At 32.6% G+C, this 17,335-nt stretch overlaps 1 protein-coding gene across 3 annotated transcripts in view; it reads left to right on the forward strand.

The window, feature by feature from the left end:
- LOC117101079 (ras-related protein Rab-3) overlaps positions 1-17,335 on the forward strand; it is a 44,197-nt gene extending 26,862 nt beyond the window's left edge. For 2 of the 3 annotated variants that reach the window (XM_033240955.1, XM_033240950.1), the window contains exons 3-5: positions 2,229-2,347; positions 2,806-2,930; positions 12,692-17,335. In XM_033240955.1, the coding sequence (XP_033096846.1) occupies positions 2,229-2,347; positions 2,806-2,930; positions 12,692-12,879 (432 nt within the window). In that variant the 3' untranslated portion in view covers positions 12,880-17,335. The remainder of the gene's footprint in view (positions 1-2,228; positions 2,348-2,805; positions 2,931-12,691) is intronic. The other variant, XM_033240962.1, reaches the window with a different exon arrangement.

Raw genomic sequence — 17,335 nt, forward strand, 5'->3', positions numbered from 1 at the left:
GATGTGTCAAAAAAAAAAAAAATTCTTTTTTTATAAAATGCCTCTGGGTTGAAAGTCAGTGGGTCTGACCGCCGGTCGCGCACTTATTGCAGCCCTGGTGCTCGGAGATGGATTTGATGGTCAGGCAAGAGAGTGGTCAACTAAGTTTATGCCATGAGGAACGTTTTGTATTTAAAGACATTCCTCGGCTCAGTCGTCAAGTGCTGGGAGATCGGAGATTTGACGGTCGAAGGACCGTCGCACAACGCAACGTATGCCTGGCTTTAAGTTACATTCGAGTTCGCTTTATTGCCATCTAATAATATGCTCATAGTATCTTGACAGTATATTCAATAGCATGGGATTGAGTCTATTTTAAGGCTTGTCTAAATTTAAATCAAGGAGGATAAGTATATAACATATGACCCGTCAGTTTAATCTGCGTATCCATTATAAAAAGGAGAAAAAGCTTATAAATAAAGAATTAAAATTCCAAATGAGGAATTATAATTCCTTATGGGTTTACCCTAATCCCACACTATTAAACTGGCCATTTGTTCTTTGTGGCATACAACACCAGTTCCACAAGTCCAGTAATCTGGAACCAATGCTACAAAAATAATACTTTTACATTGCATCTTTCGTTAGAGTCCCTATATAAAACCTGAATTATTTGTCGATGTGGTAATGTCTGTGGTACATCTGTTTCATAAAACCTACGCAAGTTACCTTGAATAAAAATTCCTGGAAAAGATTCTTCCTTTAATATTGCATTGTCTGTTAACATAGTAATGAATAAAATTTGCTTTTTGTTCACTACGATTCCTCAATACTGTACAACACATAAACAAAATGAAAGATTTGTTTAGAGAAATATGACGTCATTGCTTATACAATTACTGTACAATTAAGATTCATAAATGACAAATTTTTAAATTATTTAATTTAATGGAAAGAACAAAAATTGAGATAATTATATTAAAAGTGCACTAAAATTTTTGGTTTATAAATTTATAAATTAAATATATTTAAATTAACATTTTTTTAAAATTATTACTGTTTTTGCATACTTATAAAAATATAAGTTTAATATGGTAAGAACAATTATGATTAAGATAACACCCCCCCTCCCCGCGCTGGATTCCATTCCGCATAGCCGTCCCCAGCTTAGCTTGCAGCTTGCAAAGTTTGTATGTTTTTATAAAATATAATGTAGGGTTATGCAAGGTTCATATGGGTCATTGAAATGGTTGTAGGCTGAAGTACAAGGCATAAAGGCTGGGAATTCCATACCACTTCTCCCAGCACAACAAGTTACTTTTGTGCTGTCTCTTGCATTTGGACGTCATGTACCGGTTGACGTCACTGCTAAATACATTTGATAGTAATCCAGTCTGTTTTTATTTGGAAGTAAGAGATCACATTGCTGTACAACGTTTGCATCATATAATTAGCAGTATGTCACAAAATTCATAATCAAGTTTAATTATATAGTAGTATACTAATGTTTTGTATAATGTTACATTCATATAGCACTTCATACAAATCGAGCCTTAGTGCTTGCAACATTGTTAAACCCTGGTCATTGGATTCACAGATTGTCAAACCAGATAGTGCCACCTTCTCTCTCTCGGCATTAAATCTATTCAATGCTCCCAGATGGTGCAGAAACCCCCTACCAGCTACACCTACTAGGTGAAGAGAGGGAGGAAAAGGCAGGTAAACTATTCGCCCGAGGACACATGCGGAGTCTTTAGCCATGTTTTTAACTGCCCAAGGTTGAAAGCCCAAAACAAAACTGTTGTGCCAACTGCTCCCACTATATACAGTATTAGGCCAAGTTTTAAAAAAAAGTAGTCTCTCTCGTCCTAATTTTTGAAAAAAAAAAGAATGAAATCAGTTTTTTTTCTCTCTCTCTCTCTCTCTCTCTCTCTCTCTCTCTGAGATGGCAAATCCAAGATGGTTGATGGGAAACAGTACTTTCTCTCTTTTACCAAGTACACACATTGAAAACAAATAAAAGAAACACAAGACATGATTCATACCATATTGTATCCTCAACCATGTATAATCTAAAGAGGAATTACACTGATGTGCGTTTTCATAAACAATTTTGTAAAATAAAAGGGGGAAAAATTTGGTGAAGCAGAGAAAATGGATGTGCAAGGGGGGCAAGAAACTATTTTTCTATTTTTTTATTTGGCCTTAATGGTCCATGTTTAATGATTTGTTTGGTTTATATTTTTCAGGACACAGCAGGGCAGGAGAGGTATCGTACAATCACAACTGCCTACTACAGGGGGGCAATGGGCTTTATTCTCATGTATGATGTAACAAATGAAGAATCATTTAACAGTGTACAGGATTGGTAAGCATGTTTATGATCTCTTTGTTTCGACTGGCTGACTGCCTTGCTGATGTACTGCAAGCTTTAGTCGGCTTTGTTACAATGATTGTGTTTGTGCAAGAACTCCATTAAAAGTACATAAAGTTAAGTGGATCACACAATATTTTTGATAAACCTGTGTTCCACAAAAATATATACTCTTTCCTCTGTTATATTGCAAATGTTAAGATTGTTAAAATGGATATAAGTACCACTGCTATAAAAATTGTAATTATCTATATGCAAGCCATCGCTTTGGGATTCAATATTTCGACATTAATTATGTCATCATCAGGAATGAAGGATATTATATATAATATTCTGTATTTTTAAAAATCTTTTAACTTACAAATAATTATACTTGAATATATAATTTTTTTAATATTAAAATTTTAGATGTTTCTTTCCAAATTTTTTATATATATTTTTTCTGTTTTAAGGTGCACACAAATAAAAACTTATTCATGGGACAATGCTCAAGTTATCTTGGTCGGTAATAAATGTGATATGGAGGACGAGAGGGTGTTGTCGGCAGAAAAGGGAAAACAATTAGCTGACCAATTGGGTAAGCGTGGGACAGTGTCCCTTCTCTGTCTTACTTGATACATAGTTACCAACCTGAGAGATTTGAAATGTGTGACTACACCAGTTGGGTGGGTGGTGCCGTCGGGGGTCCAGGGGCGGAACCCCTGCGGAGGTTCGGGTTCCGCTCACATAATCAACGGTTGGCTGTAACAAAAAAAATCGCAAGACTGCACACAAATACTAGATTCTACAAGTGCGTGGCTGGCTGGGTTGTTCTGGGCGGGAAAGAAAAATTTTCTCTGTGAATTGATTCTCGAACAAGATAACAAAAGCTCTCTAATGACACAAGCTAACCTAAATTATCCTAAATTATTTATACTTTATCTCAGCTACTTATTGTCTATGATAAGGTTTAGCTAATATCTGATGCAATTTACTATTGTTTTAGATACAGCTGTATATTAGATTTACAGTGTTATTCGGAATGAAAATTTACATAGGAAGCTGGTTATGGTCATTATTATGTTAATTACAATGACTTTAGAAGCTTGCGTGAACTTGACTGTCCTAGACTACAAGATTCATTTAGAAAAGAAATAGTACTTCACTATTATTACCATTAGAATGCAGTATTATACTATGTACTTTAACCAATCCAAGACACTTCAAAATAGAAACACCACCCACACACATTATTGCTACAGAGATACAACACCCACATATTGTTACTATTGGGTTATGGTATAATTTTGAGAGAGATATATAGTTTTTTAGGGCACAAGTTATGACAATGCCAGCTCAAAATATCCTAAATCAGTTTGTGAATTTTGACAGCAAGTAAATGTGATGACATCTGTTCTGGTTTTTTTTAAATATTATTGATAACCTGTCACTTGGAATGTTTTTTTCACAAAATGAGAGGTTTCATATTTTGAATTTCAATATCAAAAAAGAATAAAGGAAATCCTAACTTGTATTTGGACAGCATTCTTCATTTATTTCCGCTAAAAATTATAAAATTTTTAGTGAGCAACCACTCTAACTTTTTAAGGGACTGACGAGTCCAGGTCAAAATAGAGATTGACCCATGGAGGAAATTTTACATGGAAAGTCAGGATTACAGTACCTCAACCCCACTGAAATGAAATTTTATGCCTATACATTTAGATGGCTGGAAATGTCTCAGGCTTGTACTTTTAAAATTTTCTCCTTTATTTTATTTTCAAAAAATTATCAGCCCAATGCATTTTCTCTCTATAATAATCAGATGATAATGCCAAATAAAAAAAATGATTGTGTTGGCCACGTCCCACCGTACCAAAATGTACAAAAATTGAGGTTCATCTTATTTTGTTTTTTTTTACTACAATGAAAAATATTCTTGAATCTTGCTGGATGGTAGGCGATATGACAGTGTTTAGCAATCGTTTTGCTCTTCAATATAGATTTTTAAATGGTCTTTTCTTCTTTTGTGTGTGTATTTCTACGTTTTAGGCATAAACACATTATTGGTTAAAAAAAAAACATACCTATTGACCTACCCATTTTTTGGATTTTCCTAAAAGGTTTTTTTTTTTTTTTAAATTAAATGAAGGCCTGTAAAAATCGGCATGCGTACCATAATTTTGCTGTGGTATTAAAAATATGCAGTGTCATAAGAAAAAAGTCAATAAATAAACAAGTACAATATTTCTGAATCATCAGGCAAAGGAAAAGATAGAAATACTGTATTCTTCTGATTCTGTGGAAATTATCCATATCACAGTAATATATTTTAAAGTGAGGTGACCTTGGAATGAGGGAATTCTATAACAGTATACTGTTGCTTGCAGTTGATGAATTTGTAATTTTTTTTTTTATTGGCATTGACAATTGTAGTTACTCATTGATCAGTAATACCAGCATTTGCTTAGCTATTGTATGACTTCACAAGTAAACAAGACTGATTAAAATGGAAGTATTTCAAATTCAGTTTAAAAAATATCTTTCTGTGCAATAATTATACCAATCTTATCAAATAAAAATATAATACACTAAATGGGTCCATCGATTATGTAAATTCAACAGTATAATAGCTTTGCTTTATTGTTTATTGACCTGGCTTTTAATATGAAACTATCAACAAATATGACAATAAATTATAATTTTTAATTGAGGCTTAATCTATAAAGCCCTGGTTCTTAATTACTGTATTTTTTTTTAAGGGCCTATTTATTTTTAGAGTTCATCTCACTGGCCAAATATCATCTCCGAGTTGCAAGCAACTTGTTATGTTTTATGACTGTAGGGTGTGGCTGAAGCCCCCTGTTGGCCGCAAAGACATTTAAAGGTTTTTGGCAATTTCGATTTCTTTTCGATTTTTAATTGTACTACAGCACAATATTGGGACACTACATCTATTATAATTATTGCTACCAAATTGATTCATTGAAAAATTATTTTTAGTTTCTTAAAATATTTTTTTATAATTGGATTTTTCTCTCTCTGGCCAGAATAAATTACTTTGGGGCCAAATTTGGCTTGCAGGCGGTCTATTAAGAACCAGGTCTAAAAAGTATTAGGATACTATATATCATTTTTCTAAAAATATTGTGAAATTGAATTAACAACCATCAACTGGTATTTAGATTTGAATTTGTAAACATTAAATGAAAGAGATCAAACTCCTACTGCCAATCGGATGAGGGAACAGCCATGGGGAAGGGCACTTGTCAATATGCCTGAAAAACAAGTGATTGTGCTTCTAGCAATAAATTCAGAGGAAAGGAGATTTTGCTTGTCAAGACAGAGAGAAAATGTCATACTGAAGCACAATAGGCTAGTCTACAGGTTTGGGATTGGGGAACTAGCCATAGATCATGGCCCACAACAATACTGCTTGGAAATTTACATTGAAAAAGTATGCAATTTAAAATTGTTGGTCTTTGTCAAATCCATGTAGACTCAGGGTAGCCACAGTGCATCTCCATTCATGGACAGAAGTTGCCAGAGCTCGCTGATTCTGGGTCATGACCTTGTTTTTTTTTGGCGAATAAAACTATAAGTTTGCAGGAACACACAAAATGTTGCTCTATAAAAATAATTAAGCTGTCTTTAAAAATCAATTGCATACTTGCACTACAATACAACCATAGTGTTATTTGTTTAAGATGAATGTCCTGGTATGAGACCTTGACATTCTCTCTGACCTTTATCAATAGAAATATATCAAGTATGAAGAATTTAATAGTACTTTGTGTTTTGTTTGTTTACTTCAACAGAAAGTACACCATCCAATTATAGGATGAAATAATTCTTTATAGATAATGTATTACTAGAGGATGACTTGCTTACCCTCTGAGGGTATGTTAACACATACGGCGTAAGACTGGCGTAGCTTACGCCAGCGTAAGATAATACACGGATTAAAATTCCAAAGTGTTCACACAAACGGCATTTGCTATATTAACGCTGGAGTTAAACTAGTAGTAATATTATAGGCCTCCATGGGGGAATTGTTTTCAGTTTTAAATAATGTACAGGTTCTTTTACTGTAGTAAAAATATTTACAGTGCATCATTAAAACTTTTAAATCTGTGAATTGTTCGAAGTGAACTTATATGTGGCGATGTCAAGCAAAAACGGTCGGAAGTCGGAAAAACCAATTTTTATTTACCACCATCAACTGAATAATCACATTATAATAAATAAAGCAGTGAAAAAATTATTAAATTCTGATACTTAGTTCTAAAGTTATACCGATTTATACAGCGCGAAGTTAGCAGTTACTGTTTGGAAGAAACGGCGATAAAACTGATGTTTATAACGCCCAGTCGCTGGCAGTGCGCTCAGCGTGTAGCTTACTCACATGTGTTCGGTGTGTTTGATACTTCCTTAACAACGGAGGTGTTACCATTGACCGATTGAAATGAAATTTCGCAGAAACATTTTACATAATGTATTTTATTGCTGTACCAAGTTTCATGTACTTACATTCATTAATAAATGTGATATTACTGATTCAAATGTGATGGTCGTTTTTACTGTAAACAACCGGAAATCGAACACTGCGACCTTCAAACCAGTGCGTTAAACTATTACAGAACGCGTTTTATTCGTCGTCAACTTTATCAAGTCTGTGTTATACAGTATAGCCCATTTTTCATGTACCTGTACTACCGAATTTTCTTGTGTAAAAGAAACAGTATTATTGTTTTATAATTATTGCAGCAGTAAACAAGTAACTTCGAACTTCGAGCTTCGAGCTTCGATGAAAACATGTAACGTGCACTACTACCTTGCCGACGCTTCCATCGAAAACCCAAGCGACGCAGTCTTAGACACGCCCCAAAAATGGTCAGCTGACTGCGTGTTTCCCTTTGTTGCTAGGCCGCTTACAAATTGTTTACAGTACCAAAACGACTGTTTTGATTGGTTAAATAATTTGTGATGAACTGACCAATCAAAATTGTAGCTGACATTCTAAGCTTTCCAACGATATCAAACTTGACACGAGTTTGACCCCGGAACACGATTGAAAAAAACAGTAATTTCGTGAGTATTAAACGATGATTTGCTTTCGTTTTTCATACTTCCGGGTTCGAGTGTCCAACTAAAATCACGTTTTACAGTATTGTTGGTACTTAAATGTGAAAAATATTATTTGAATCCTATTCTTAGATACTTAATATACATGTTTTTAATGAAACACCAAAATGAGCAAATTTGACCTTGTCTATTGTTGTGCCTTTATATCTTAAAATCGTCTTAGCGACTTCCGACCGTTTTGGCTTGACATTGCCACATATGATTATTGTATTTTAAATGAACAATTACTTCTGATTCTCAACTAGCATTATGGAACAATTGTTGGTGTTGCAGGTTTTAATAGACAGTCTAAATAGGTTAAAATATCTTACAAAACACAATCAATAAATCATATGTATTGGTAAACTCAATGATTAATATGAGTGGATTTTAAGGTTGGGCAAGAAGGTTAAGAAAGGTAGGTTATGGGCCCTGAAATTAGCTTTAGCCTTGATGGAAAACTTCAGTACTGGTTGGCCCTGCCCACCATAACTACAGTCCATGCCTGCATTCAGAATCTTAGGACTTTCCAATTATTTTCTGGCATTCTCATTCTGTGTTTGTGCTGCTTTTTGATAAAACACACAACGCACATGACATTAGGAGTGATGAATCATGCACATTATGTACGCATAAGTACGCATCAGTTTTTATAGGTTAGCCCATATTCTTGCACTTGAAGCCTGCGATTGGGTAATATATACCAGCAGAAGTGCTTTATTGAGAATGCATGGCTGATATATCTTTGATTAAAGTGTGATAGTACCGTATATCGTGATATGGAGAATAGATAATAGATAAGAAATGAAAACGTACTGTATATAAAACAATTAGATATTAAAATCAATAACAATGAATTTATATAAAATCATAATACTGAATTCATATGCTAAAGTATTTGAGATGAAAATAATTTACAGCATAGTAATACAATATACAAATAATAAAAATTAATATGAAAATTATACTTACTGTAACGTATACAGTAGCATCTTTCTTGATTGCCTATTGTACTTGGTGACACTAATTCTAAATGTTGCTCCATTGCGAGCGACAAGTTTTTTTTCCCCTGATATTTTTTTCCGACAAATTGACGTAAGTGATATTATGTTTTACAGGAAAAAACTTTATTAAAACATGTTTTGGCAAATGGACAACAGCAAGAAAACAATGGATGTGGGCGTGACAGCCAGTTATGTTAATTCAATTGAATATATATTTGGCACAGTGTAATGGCACAGATGAAGTTGATAATAACATTTAAAACAAGTAGCAAGTATAAAATGCCTCAATGGAGGTAGTTCAGCACAGTGGGAATGGTTTGGATTCCCAACCTCGAGGTCAGGGTTTCAATCCTTCGCTGTGCATTTCGTTTGTGTCCTTAAGCAAGGTACCTTACCTGCATTGCGTCAGTTTACCCAGCTGTAAATGGTACTAGTGCATTGCGGCAAAGAACGTAAATAGCAGAAGAATGAGCTCTTTGCGTAGTTTGCATTAAATTTAATGGAACGTCCGCCCTCACTAGAATGGAGGAAAGTTATTTCATGTAGTGGAGAAACTAATGAAAACAAACAAATCAGTTATCCAACCAATCCAACCAATAAAAAATATAGCACCGCCACTTGGATGGAGGAAAATTGCTCTCATGGACGCCCTCATGGGGCGTACCACAATATCACGAACTGCTCTATCTTTTGCTATATTATTATCTTTGATTGCGGGCAGTAATCTGTGGTGGACCAGCATCCCACGCAGAGGGAGCATCACGCTTCCATCAGCTTCACACTAATTGAAACTGCGGGTAAGCTCCAGCCCTATGAGCCCCGTGGCTTACCAAGGATTTACTTTTTTTTATAGAATGCCTCAACGTTGAACTACCTCAATGTACTGTACCTACAGATAGGCCAATCACACTGTATGCTATGATGCAAGGTCAAAGTTGGCAACAGCAGCTTAATATCCTGATAAGTAAAAATACCACGATGGATTTAATAATACAAACAACTGTCGTTAATCGTGAACATGATCGCGGGCTCAATAGTGAGCCCGATCGTGTAGCAAACGTGTTTCAAGAATACAAATCTCATTGTGAATATAACAAATTTTACCAGAGCTTATATGGATTAGAGCATGTGTATGTAAATTGGCATAATACAGTAGTAACTAGTATAGCGAAACCTTCAACGCAAACACCACGTTTCACTGCGTGGTTGTTATGGTAATTAGAACCACAACAATCAGACAGCTAGCGTGATGTTTAGGTTGTAAGTTTGCTTGTTTAGAGATGGATTGTTCCAAGTAATATGCAAAGTTTATAAGCTGAATCTGCGGAGTCCAGAAAGGTGAAACATCCCACATTAACAATGTCCCGACAATGTTGCGAACTCTGTAAATGTTGAAAAGTATGAGAGGCCCCGTCTCTGAAGTGCTCGCGCATTCATGTTGAGAGTCTTCATTGGTTTCTGAAGCCTTTCTTTACCTACTACTCCGATGTTCATTTACAAATACACATACAGTTTTATATCGATCTACCTCAAAAATTTCCTGTAAATTTCAAACGTTTTAATAGTGTAGGAATAGTGTAGGATGATATTAAGGAGGGTGGTAGATGAATGTTATATAATGTCTGTGACACGCTGCCACAAACTGTAATTATGCGGTATTAATCGTGATTGACTGCAGATGTATGTACAGCCTGTCAAAATGCTGCGTAATTGATGTCATACCTGTCAATTTTATTCATAAAGGACCTACCAGCATCTCTAGCAACAGAACACATACCATCACAAACGTGGTACACATTTCTAGTTGTGTTTAATATCCATATAAATGTCTAAACTGTTTGTTGATTACTTAAGGTACAATTTCGGAAGAATTTCATCTATTTTATTTACAATGTAACCAGCTCTGGCAAAACTATCCGATGTAGGAATTTTTTAAGATTCTGCATGAATTTTTCTTTAAAACGGTGTTTATTTGATAGAAATTGGTAGAGTATCAGCAAAGTTATGAATATTTTATATCAGCCATGTAAGTTTTGCGAAAACACCTTCCAATGACTGCAAAATCAATAGTTTATTATTAAGATTTTTATTATAAAAATATTAATATACTTTTCAGGTAGATTTAGTGATTGATATTTTGCAGAAATGTTCTTCAGTATCTTATAATTTAATTACAAATTAGAACGGCTAGTTTTTCCAGAGCCGGTACAAATTTTGCTATAAAATCCATGATAATGAAATTATCAACAATGTGATTACAGTTAGTAAAAAAATAGGCTCCCAGCTGGAGCATGTGTCTCCTGCCTTAAAAAATGTTTACTTAATTATCTAAATGGGGAATCAGTTACCTCATCTGTATGATGCATGTTCGAATTTTAAATGCAATTTTGTTCGACTTTTGAACTCTATATGTTTTCTAATAGGACATCCCATACCTCGTGGTAGTACACATCATACTGTACACCTCCACCGGATTTACTTGATCTTACTGTACAGGGTTAACTGCCGGACGATAACATGTGTCTATTGCACCCCCCAAGGGGGCAGTAGACACAGTAAGGATAACTTTTGATCACTCATCATTTCTAGCATTGGAGACTGATATTGTGATTGATTAGATCAGCATAATTTATGATTATGAGCATATGATCTCTACCTTTTACCATTATTCATATATCAACATTTAAAATACCTTGTGTAAAATATCGACTATAACTTGATCCAAAACTCTGAAAGCTTATTTCAAAATAATTTATAGAATGATGTACTAACAGAATAATTATTTAGGCCTTGATAACATGTACTGTAGGCTAAATAATTTCACTTTTCAGAAAACATTATTACACCAAGAGCAAGATTTTATTCATACCTCATTTAGTGCACTTTAGTTTTTTAAATAAAAGAAAGATTCTTAATTTTTAGCAGTCATCCAGTAAAAAGAATCCAGAATTAAAAATGTTTCCTTAGGCTTATCCAAGACAAATAAAATATCTAATGTTGCAGCATGTGTAAACAACAAGTTAACTGGAAGGATATAAACCAACAATTGGAACATAATATTCTTTTAATGACATTTAAATGCTTGTCAGGCACTGTTCCTGAATATTAACTAATTTTTACAAATTAATTGATGCTTACCATAACATAAATACAAGAAGTAAATTGAAAAACACTTTAGTCTTACCACAATGGCGAAATGATTTTGGAAAAAGAACTTTTAAATATATCATTCTGTTAAATTATGGAATAATCTCTCATCAGACCTTCATAGCAATTCATTCACTTTCCTTACAATCCTTTAGAAAATCTCATTTAGTTTTCCCTTTTGTTTTTCTTTTCTGTTTCTTGTATTTATGTAATATATATATATATATATATCTGTCTCTTATACACATCTAGATGTGTATAAGAGACAGGACCAGAACAATGATACATTCGCTATTGACAATTCTTGGTGCATGTGTTGGGCACCTATATAAATAATAATATTTATTATTGTTTACTGTCACCACGGTTTTTTGTTTTTGTTTTGGTTCTTTTATTATCTCTATTAAATCTGTAAAATCTACAATTAATGTTAGATGAAATGAATCTATATAGCATAGACACTCGCTCTTTACATTTATAAAGCCATGATTTTCTGTTATTTTCTCACTCTTTTTAAAAACAATCTGCCAAAGTTAGTGTGGTAAATTTATGTACATAATTACCAATGCTTTTAGATAAAATATCCGACATTCAAATTTATGATTTACAGTTTTGCAAGTCGTATTGCCTCAAGCGGTGATTGTTTACACGTTGCAGACACTGCCACCTATCAGCTTGTTTTTATTTTATTGTAGAATAAAATAAAATCAACCAGAAATGGAAAGCTAATTCAGTCTAAATTCTGCCATATCAGAATGAGGCATTATCCAAGGATCCATTTTTGGGTTCTTTGTTAATAATTATTTCGTTTAAGATTTCCTATTTTGCCAGCTATTTAATTATCTCCTTTTTCGTTCTGTTTATATTTTTTTTTTCATTTGCACTGTCTGTCTTACTTGGTTCTAGCACCATAAGGAGTTAAGTATAGACACCTCTTTTTTGACAGCCAGTTTTATTGTGTTTGTATATTTTTCTAATATTTACCAAGTGTTTTAATTTTGATCTGTCTCCCCAGTTAAAAGGATAATATTTTACGTATAGGTTGAAATCCGATAAACAATATAATTATTTTAATTATTTTCAGGGTTGGAGTTCTTTGAAACCAGTGCGAAGGAAAACATAAATGTAAAACAGACGTTTGAGCGGCTTGTGGATATAATTTGCGACAAAATGTCAGAAAGTTTGGATTCGGACCCCACAATTGTAAGCGGTTCAAAAGGCACAAGGCTAACAGAGAATCCACAGCCAGCATCTAGCAACTGCAGCTGTTAATCCGGGAAGGTTTGTCGCGCTTACAGTCGTAGATTCCTACATCTGTGGGGTTCGGTAAAATCATTTGCAGAAGATATTGAAGTTTAGGAAACATGTTTAAACAATAAATCTCTTTGAAGTTAAAAAAAAAAAATAAGACTGACTGTGCAGAACTATAATATATAATGTACCGCTGTTGTTTTAAGCAAAACCATTGGTTGTTGAATTTGGGAGAATTTTACAATATTTACTGGTGCAATTTCAGAATCCTCATTCAATATAAAAAAAAAAAAAGACTACCTTTTGGTGTACACTGTATACAGCTAATGTGTTGATTATTAATTTTGGGGTTTCTTGTATGCTAATATTCAATGTTTATCATTCAGTATATATAAAAAAAAAACAGATAAATGTTAAACTGTGTATGATTGTATGAATGAAATAAGCATGTAATTCCTTAAAGATAATCTAGACAAGTAACGCTGATGATTCTTAACATCGTCATGACAACAAAATTATTGTTAGAATATCAAACGCTTACTTTTTTTTCAATGTGATATTTATTCATGATTTCTATTGTTAGGTTGTAATACTTTCATCCAAGTTAAGTATAAAAGTTGTTTTTCAATATAATTTATTTATGTGATCGCTTAACATATTGATTTTTGCATAAATTAAGGTTAAATAGGAACAAAAGAGCAGATGTAAACAGAAAATTTCTCATTGTTGGTCTATGTAACTCTTGCAGTCATATTACTAAGTACACATAATTGATTTTGCTTAATCGGAAGTGCTCATTGTAGAAATCGCTGTGTGAAAGGTCATTACGTTGGCTGTTTTATCAACTAACGAGAGAAAGTAATATATTCGTAATTAAGGAACTCCATTATCATAGGGCAATATAATGGATTTGTTGAAGGCCAAATAGGGAAAAAAAATGTTTCTCGCCCACTTTCTTTTTCATCTATTTTCTATTATTTAAAAAAAAGAGTCCTATAGAAATGCAATCATCCTGATAAGTGTTGAGTGCCATTGGGTCTCTAGGCCTGGTAATATACAACTGTGTTTGTGAAAGTAAAAAGATGCCTCATCCTTTGAAGAAACCTGGACAAGAAATTATTTGGCCTATAAAGACGAGATATTCAGATTAATAATATCTTTCATGATTATTTGAGAAAAATATTGCTTATGTATAAGGTATTGCTTAATGTATGTTGTTTTCTGTGTCAATATATTTAAAATAAATTGTAATGACATAAATATACAACACTTATCCTTGGATGAGAGATATTCAAGGTTTTTCTTTTTTGTAATTGTTACTTTCATGATTGTATTGACGTGTGCAACATTTTGCGTGGACTACCATAAGCACATAAATGCATGATGTCATAGCAACTGCTCTTTGATGTTTTCCAAGTAACAGGATCCCCATTACTTATTAAAAAACATGGTAAATTAAGCTATGTCAAAGAATATTAACAAACACTACTATATTTAAACAATGTTTCAAAATTCTAATTTCTTCAAATGCTTATTGGAAAATCTTTTTTATGTTTGGCCGAATCTGTCGAAATAGTTTGAATATTTTATTGGCCACGCAGAAAACCTGACAGATATTGTATATATTTAGTCGCTATCAATGATTAATAAAACCAGGTATTTGTTCGCCTTGTGTCTTTAGTTACATTAACTCATCCACAGGGACTGCATCATCAATGCACAAAATTTCATTACTCTAAATCAATAGACAGGACAGAATTAGAACTGTTCATTCCAGCTAAAGGGGTGTTTTTGTTTAAGTCCTAGAAAGTGCTTTTACCACAAGATTAAAAAAGAAAAGCCATAAGAATAATTACTATACATATTCCCATTATACATTCCATTAAGATTTGATATATTTCTTTAAATTATTATTTTTAATAGATTATATTTCTGTGATACGCTGTGTCATTTCCCAACAGATACTTGCCCACAAGTATTAGATAATTTAGAATATAATTATGGAATGTAATTTGTCATTAATAAACTTTGGATGAACTTAATGCATTTGTGTAAGTTCCACAAGAATAAAGATTATATAATTTCATTTTTTTTTTATTTGTTTTATGAAAGATATTTGACCCACTGGAAACATTGCCTTTAAGTTAAAATTTATAAAAATATTAAAATACATCAGTCATTGAATAATTTTATCTTCAGCAAAATTCGAAATTTCATTAACTGTACATGATTTTGTTTTCTGTTAGCATATTGGAATTGTCAATTTAATTATCGTTATTTTTTTTATATGCTTATTTAATGTTTAACAGTAAGCATTGGAAGAGATTATTGAAAGTAATCAATAATATTAATATGAATATTCTTGTTTTTAAGACAGTATTTGTATTAGGCAATCAGAGGTTAGGAAATTTCTCACGGTTTATTGTGTGTTTACCAGATTTTATTGTAACTTGATCCATGCTCATAGATTTCCAGATGTATCTTAAATATTATAGAATAAACATGATATAGAATCAAAAATATACGTGTTTATTTTTAGCTAAAATATTAACTAAATGTATATTTCCTGTTAATGCAATTTGTGTTCATTTAATTGACAACAAGCAATTAAAAACTATTGAATATGTATTATTAAGTGTTGTTTTAGGTTCCACCAGCGTTTTAAAATAACATTACTGTTAATATGGGAAACATTCTTTCATAATTTCATTTGATCATGTTTAAGTGCAATCAGGTTTAGGTGAAATTCAAAACTGACTGATTATATAGTTTATAAAAAAGCATTTTGACACCTTCTAAATGTCATAGTTCATCTCAAAAACACTTTCATTGGAAACGACATTTGTCAGTTGGTTAATTCATTACTCATTTCATTTCGTCATAATTGCTTGTATATTGTCTTTCATTTTTTTCCAACTTACGATTGCAATTTATTTGTCTTTCGTGGAATCATTTCTTATTTATTAGGGAAAAACATAATTTGTTCAAAAAAGATGTGTACCCAATAGGCAAATGCTGAGTGTGTTGCCCAAGCGATTGGTAATCTATAATTGAGGGTCAGTTGGAATAACAAAAAAAGTTATTTAGCAAAGTAGGACTACAACAGGCCAGATTTTATGAATGATGATTAAACTATACTGGACCTTATGCATTTTGGCTGGTAAAATGTTAATAAATAATGGTTAATTTATGGTTTAGGGGAGAAATTATTTACAAATGCCCATTTTCAACATCATACAAAAATATCAGTTTCCTGAAAAAAAATATATGTATTCCAAAAAAAGGCCAAGTTTTTGAGGTTTTATGTTGATGAGGCTTGGCCAACACACACTCTTTGGTGTTATATGATGTGAAATTTCATATAATAGTGGCCTTGATTGTTACTACAATGCTGTACATTTCAGTGTAACTGTCGAAGGTATATGAAATCTATAGATATAGTTACCTAAACGCTTCAAAAACTGTGTACGGATTATGTGTGTATTATTATAAAGTGATTTCAGTTTGTTAAGTGACAAAAGGTTGAAATATTTTGTTAACGTGCTTATTAATTTTGTTTCTGTTTTGTTTTTTTAGAATATATATATATTTAGGAATAAGAATTAGGAGTGTATGTACTCAAAATATGATGTAAACATGGCCAAAATTAATTGCAGTTTTATCTCAGGATCATGCTTGTGAAATTTTCCAGTTTTTTTTGTCAGTTTAATTTTTTTTTTCATATAAAACACATACTGTATGCTAAGGAGCGGTGACATTGATTTCTTCTAATGGATGTAAAGTTTGCTTTTATGATTTGTTTGCGCCCTTTGACCTAGAAATGCAGTATTGATAGATAATTCACTGAATGTTGAAGATATTGAAATGCAAAGGTAGTCCCTTTGAAATGTACTGAACTACAAATACGATAGAGATTCATTGTATATTCATAACGTGGTATTCTAGAGTTGAAGATTGCTCACCAAAATAAAGTAAAACATGTTTGTTTACAACAAAGAAATAATGGAAATAGGGGAAATTAAATGATCATGTCATATATTCTGTGCAATGTTGTTATACCCTAGAAAGCATTCCTCCTGTGTCTGTGATAGCATAAATCCATAAATAAGAACTTTTTTCCGATCATTCCATGTTTTTCAGTATCTTTAGGTTGTGTATTCAGTGAGGACAGTTCTAACCAAGGCACCTATGAATGCTAAACTGACTATTTATGACTTGTTTCATAAATTAAGCGAAAACTTGGTGGTGTTCTCTTAGATGTAGATAATATCCATAGTTAATAATATAATGGTTATATAAATATATTTATGTAAGTGGAATGTCTAATATAAAACAATGCAGAGTTTCTCTCTGTTGTAAATCCAATATCTAATGTTTCCCTTCTCTGGTTACATTAGCAATATGTAACTTAGTTATTAAATCTGTATGTGTATATTGAATGGTGAAAATAAATTAACTATTATAGAGGTAGTAGAAA

Source organism: Anneissia japonica, unplaced genomic scaffold (genome assembly GCF_011630105.1).
Source record: "Anneissia japonica isolate Jap-2015-1 unplaced genomic scaffold, ASM1163010v1 scaffold904_len716149_cov161, whole genome shotgun sequence".
NCBI classification, from domain to species: domain Eukaryota; kingdom Metazoa; phylum Echinodermata; class Crinoidea; order Comatulida; family Comatulidae; genus Anneissia; species Anneissia japonica.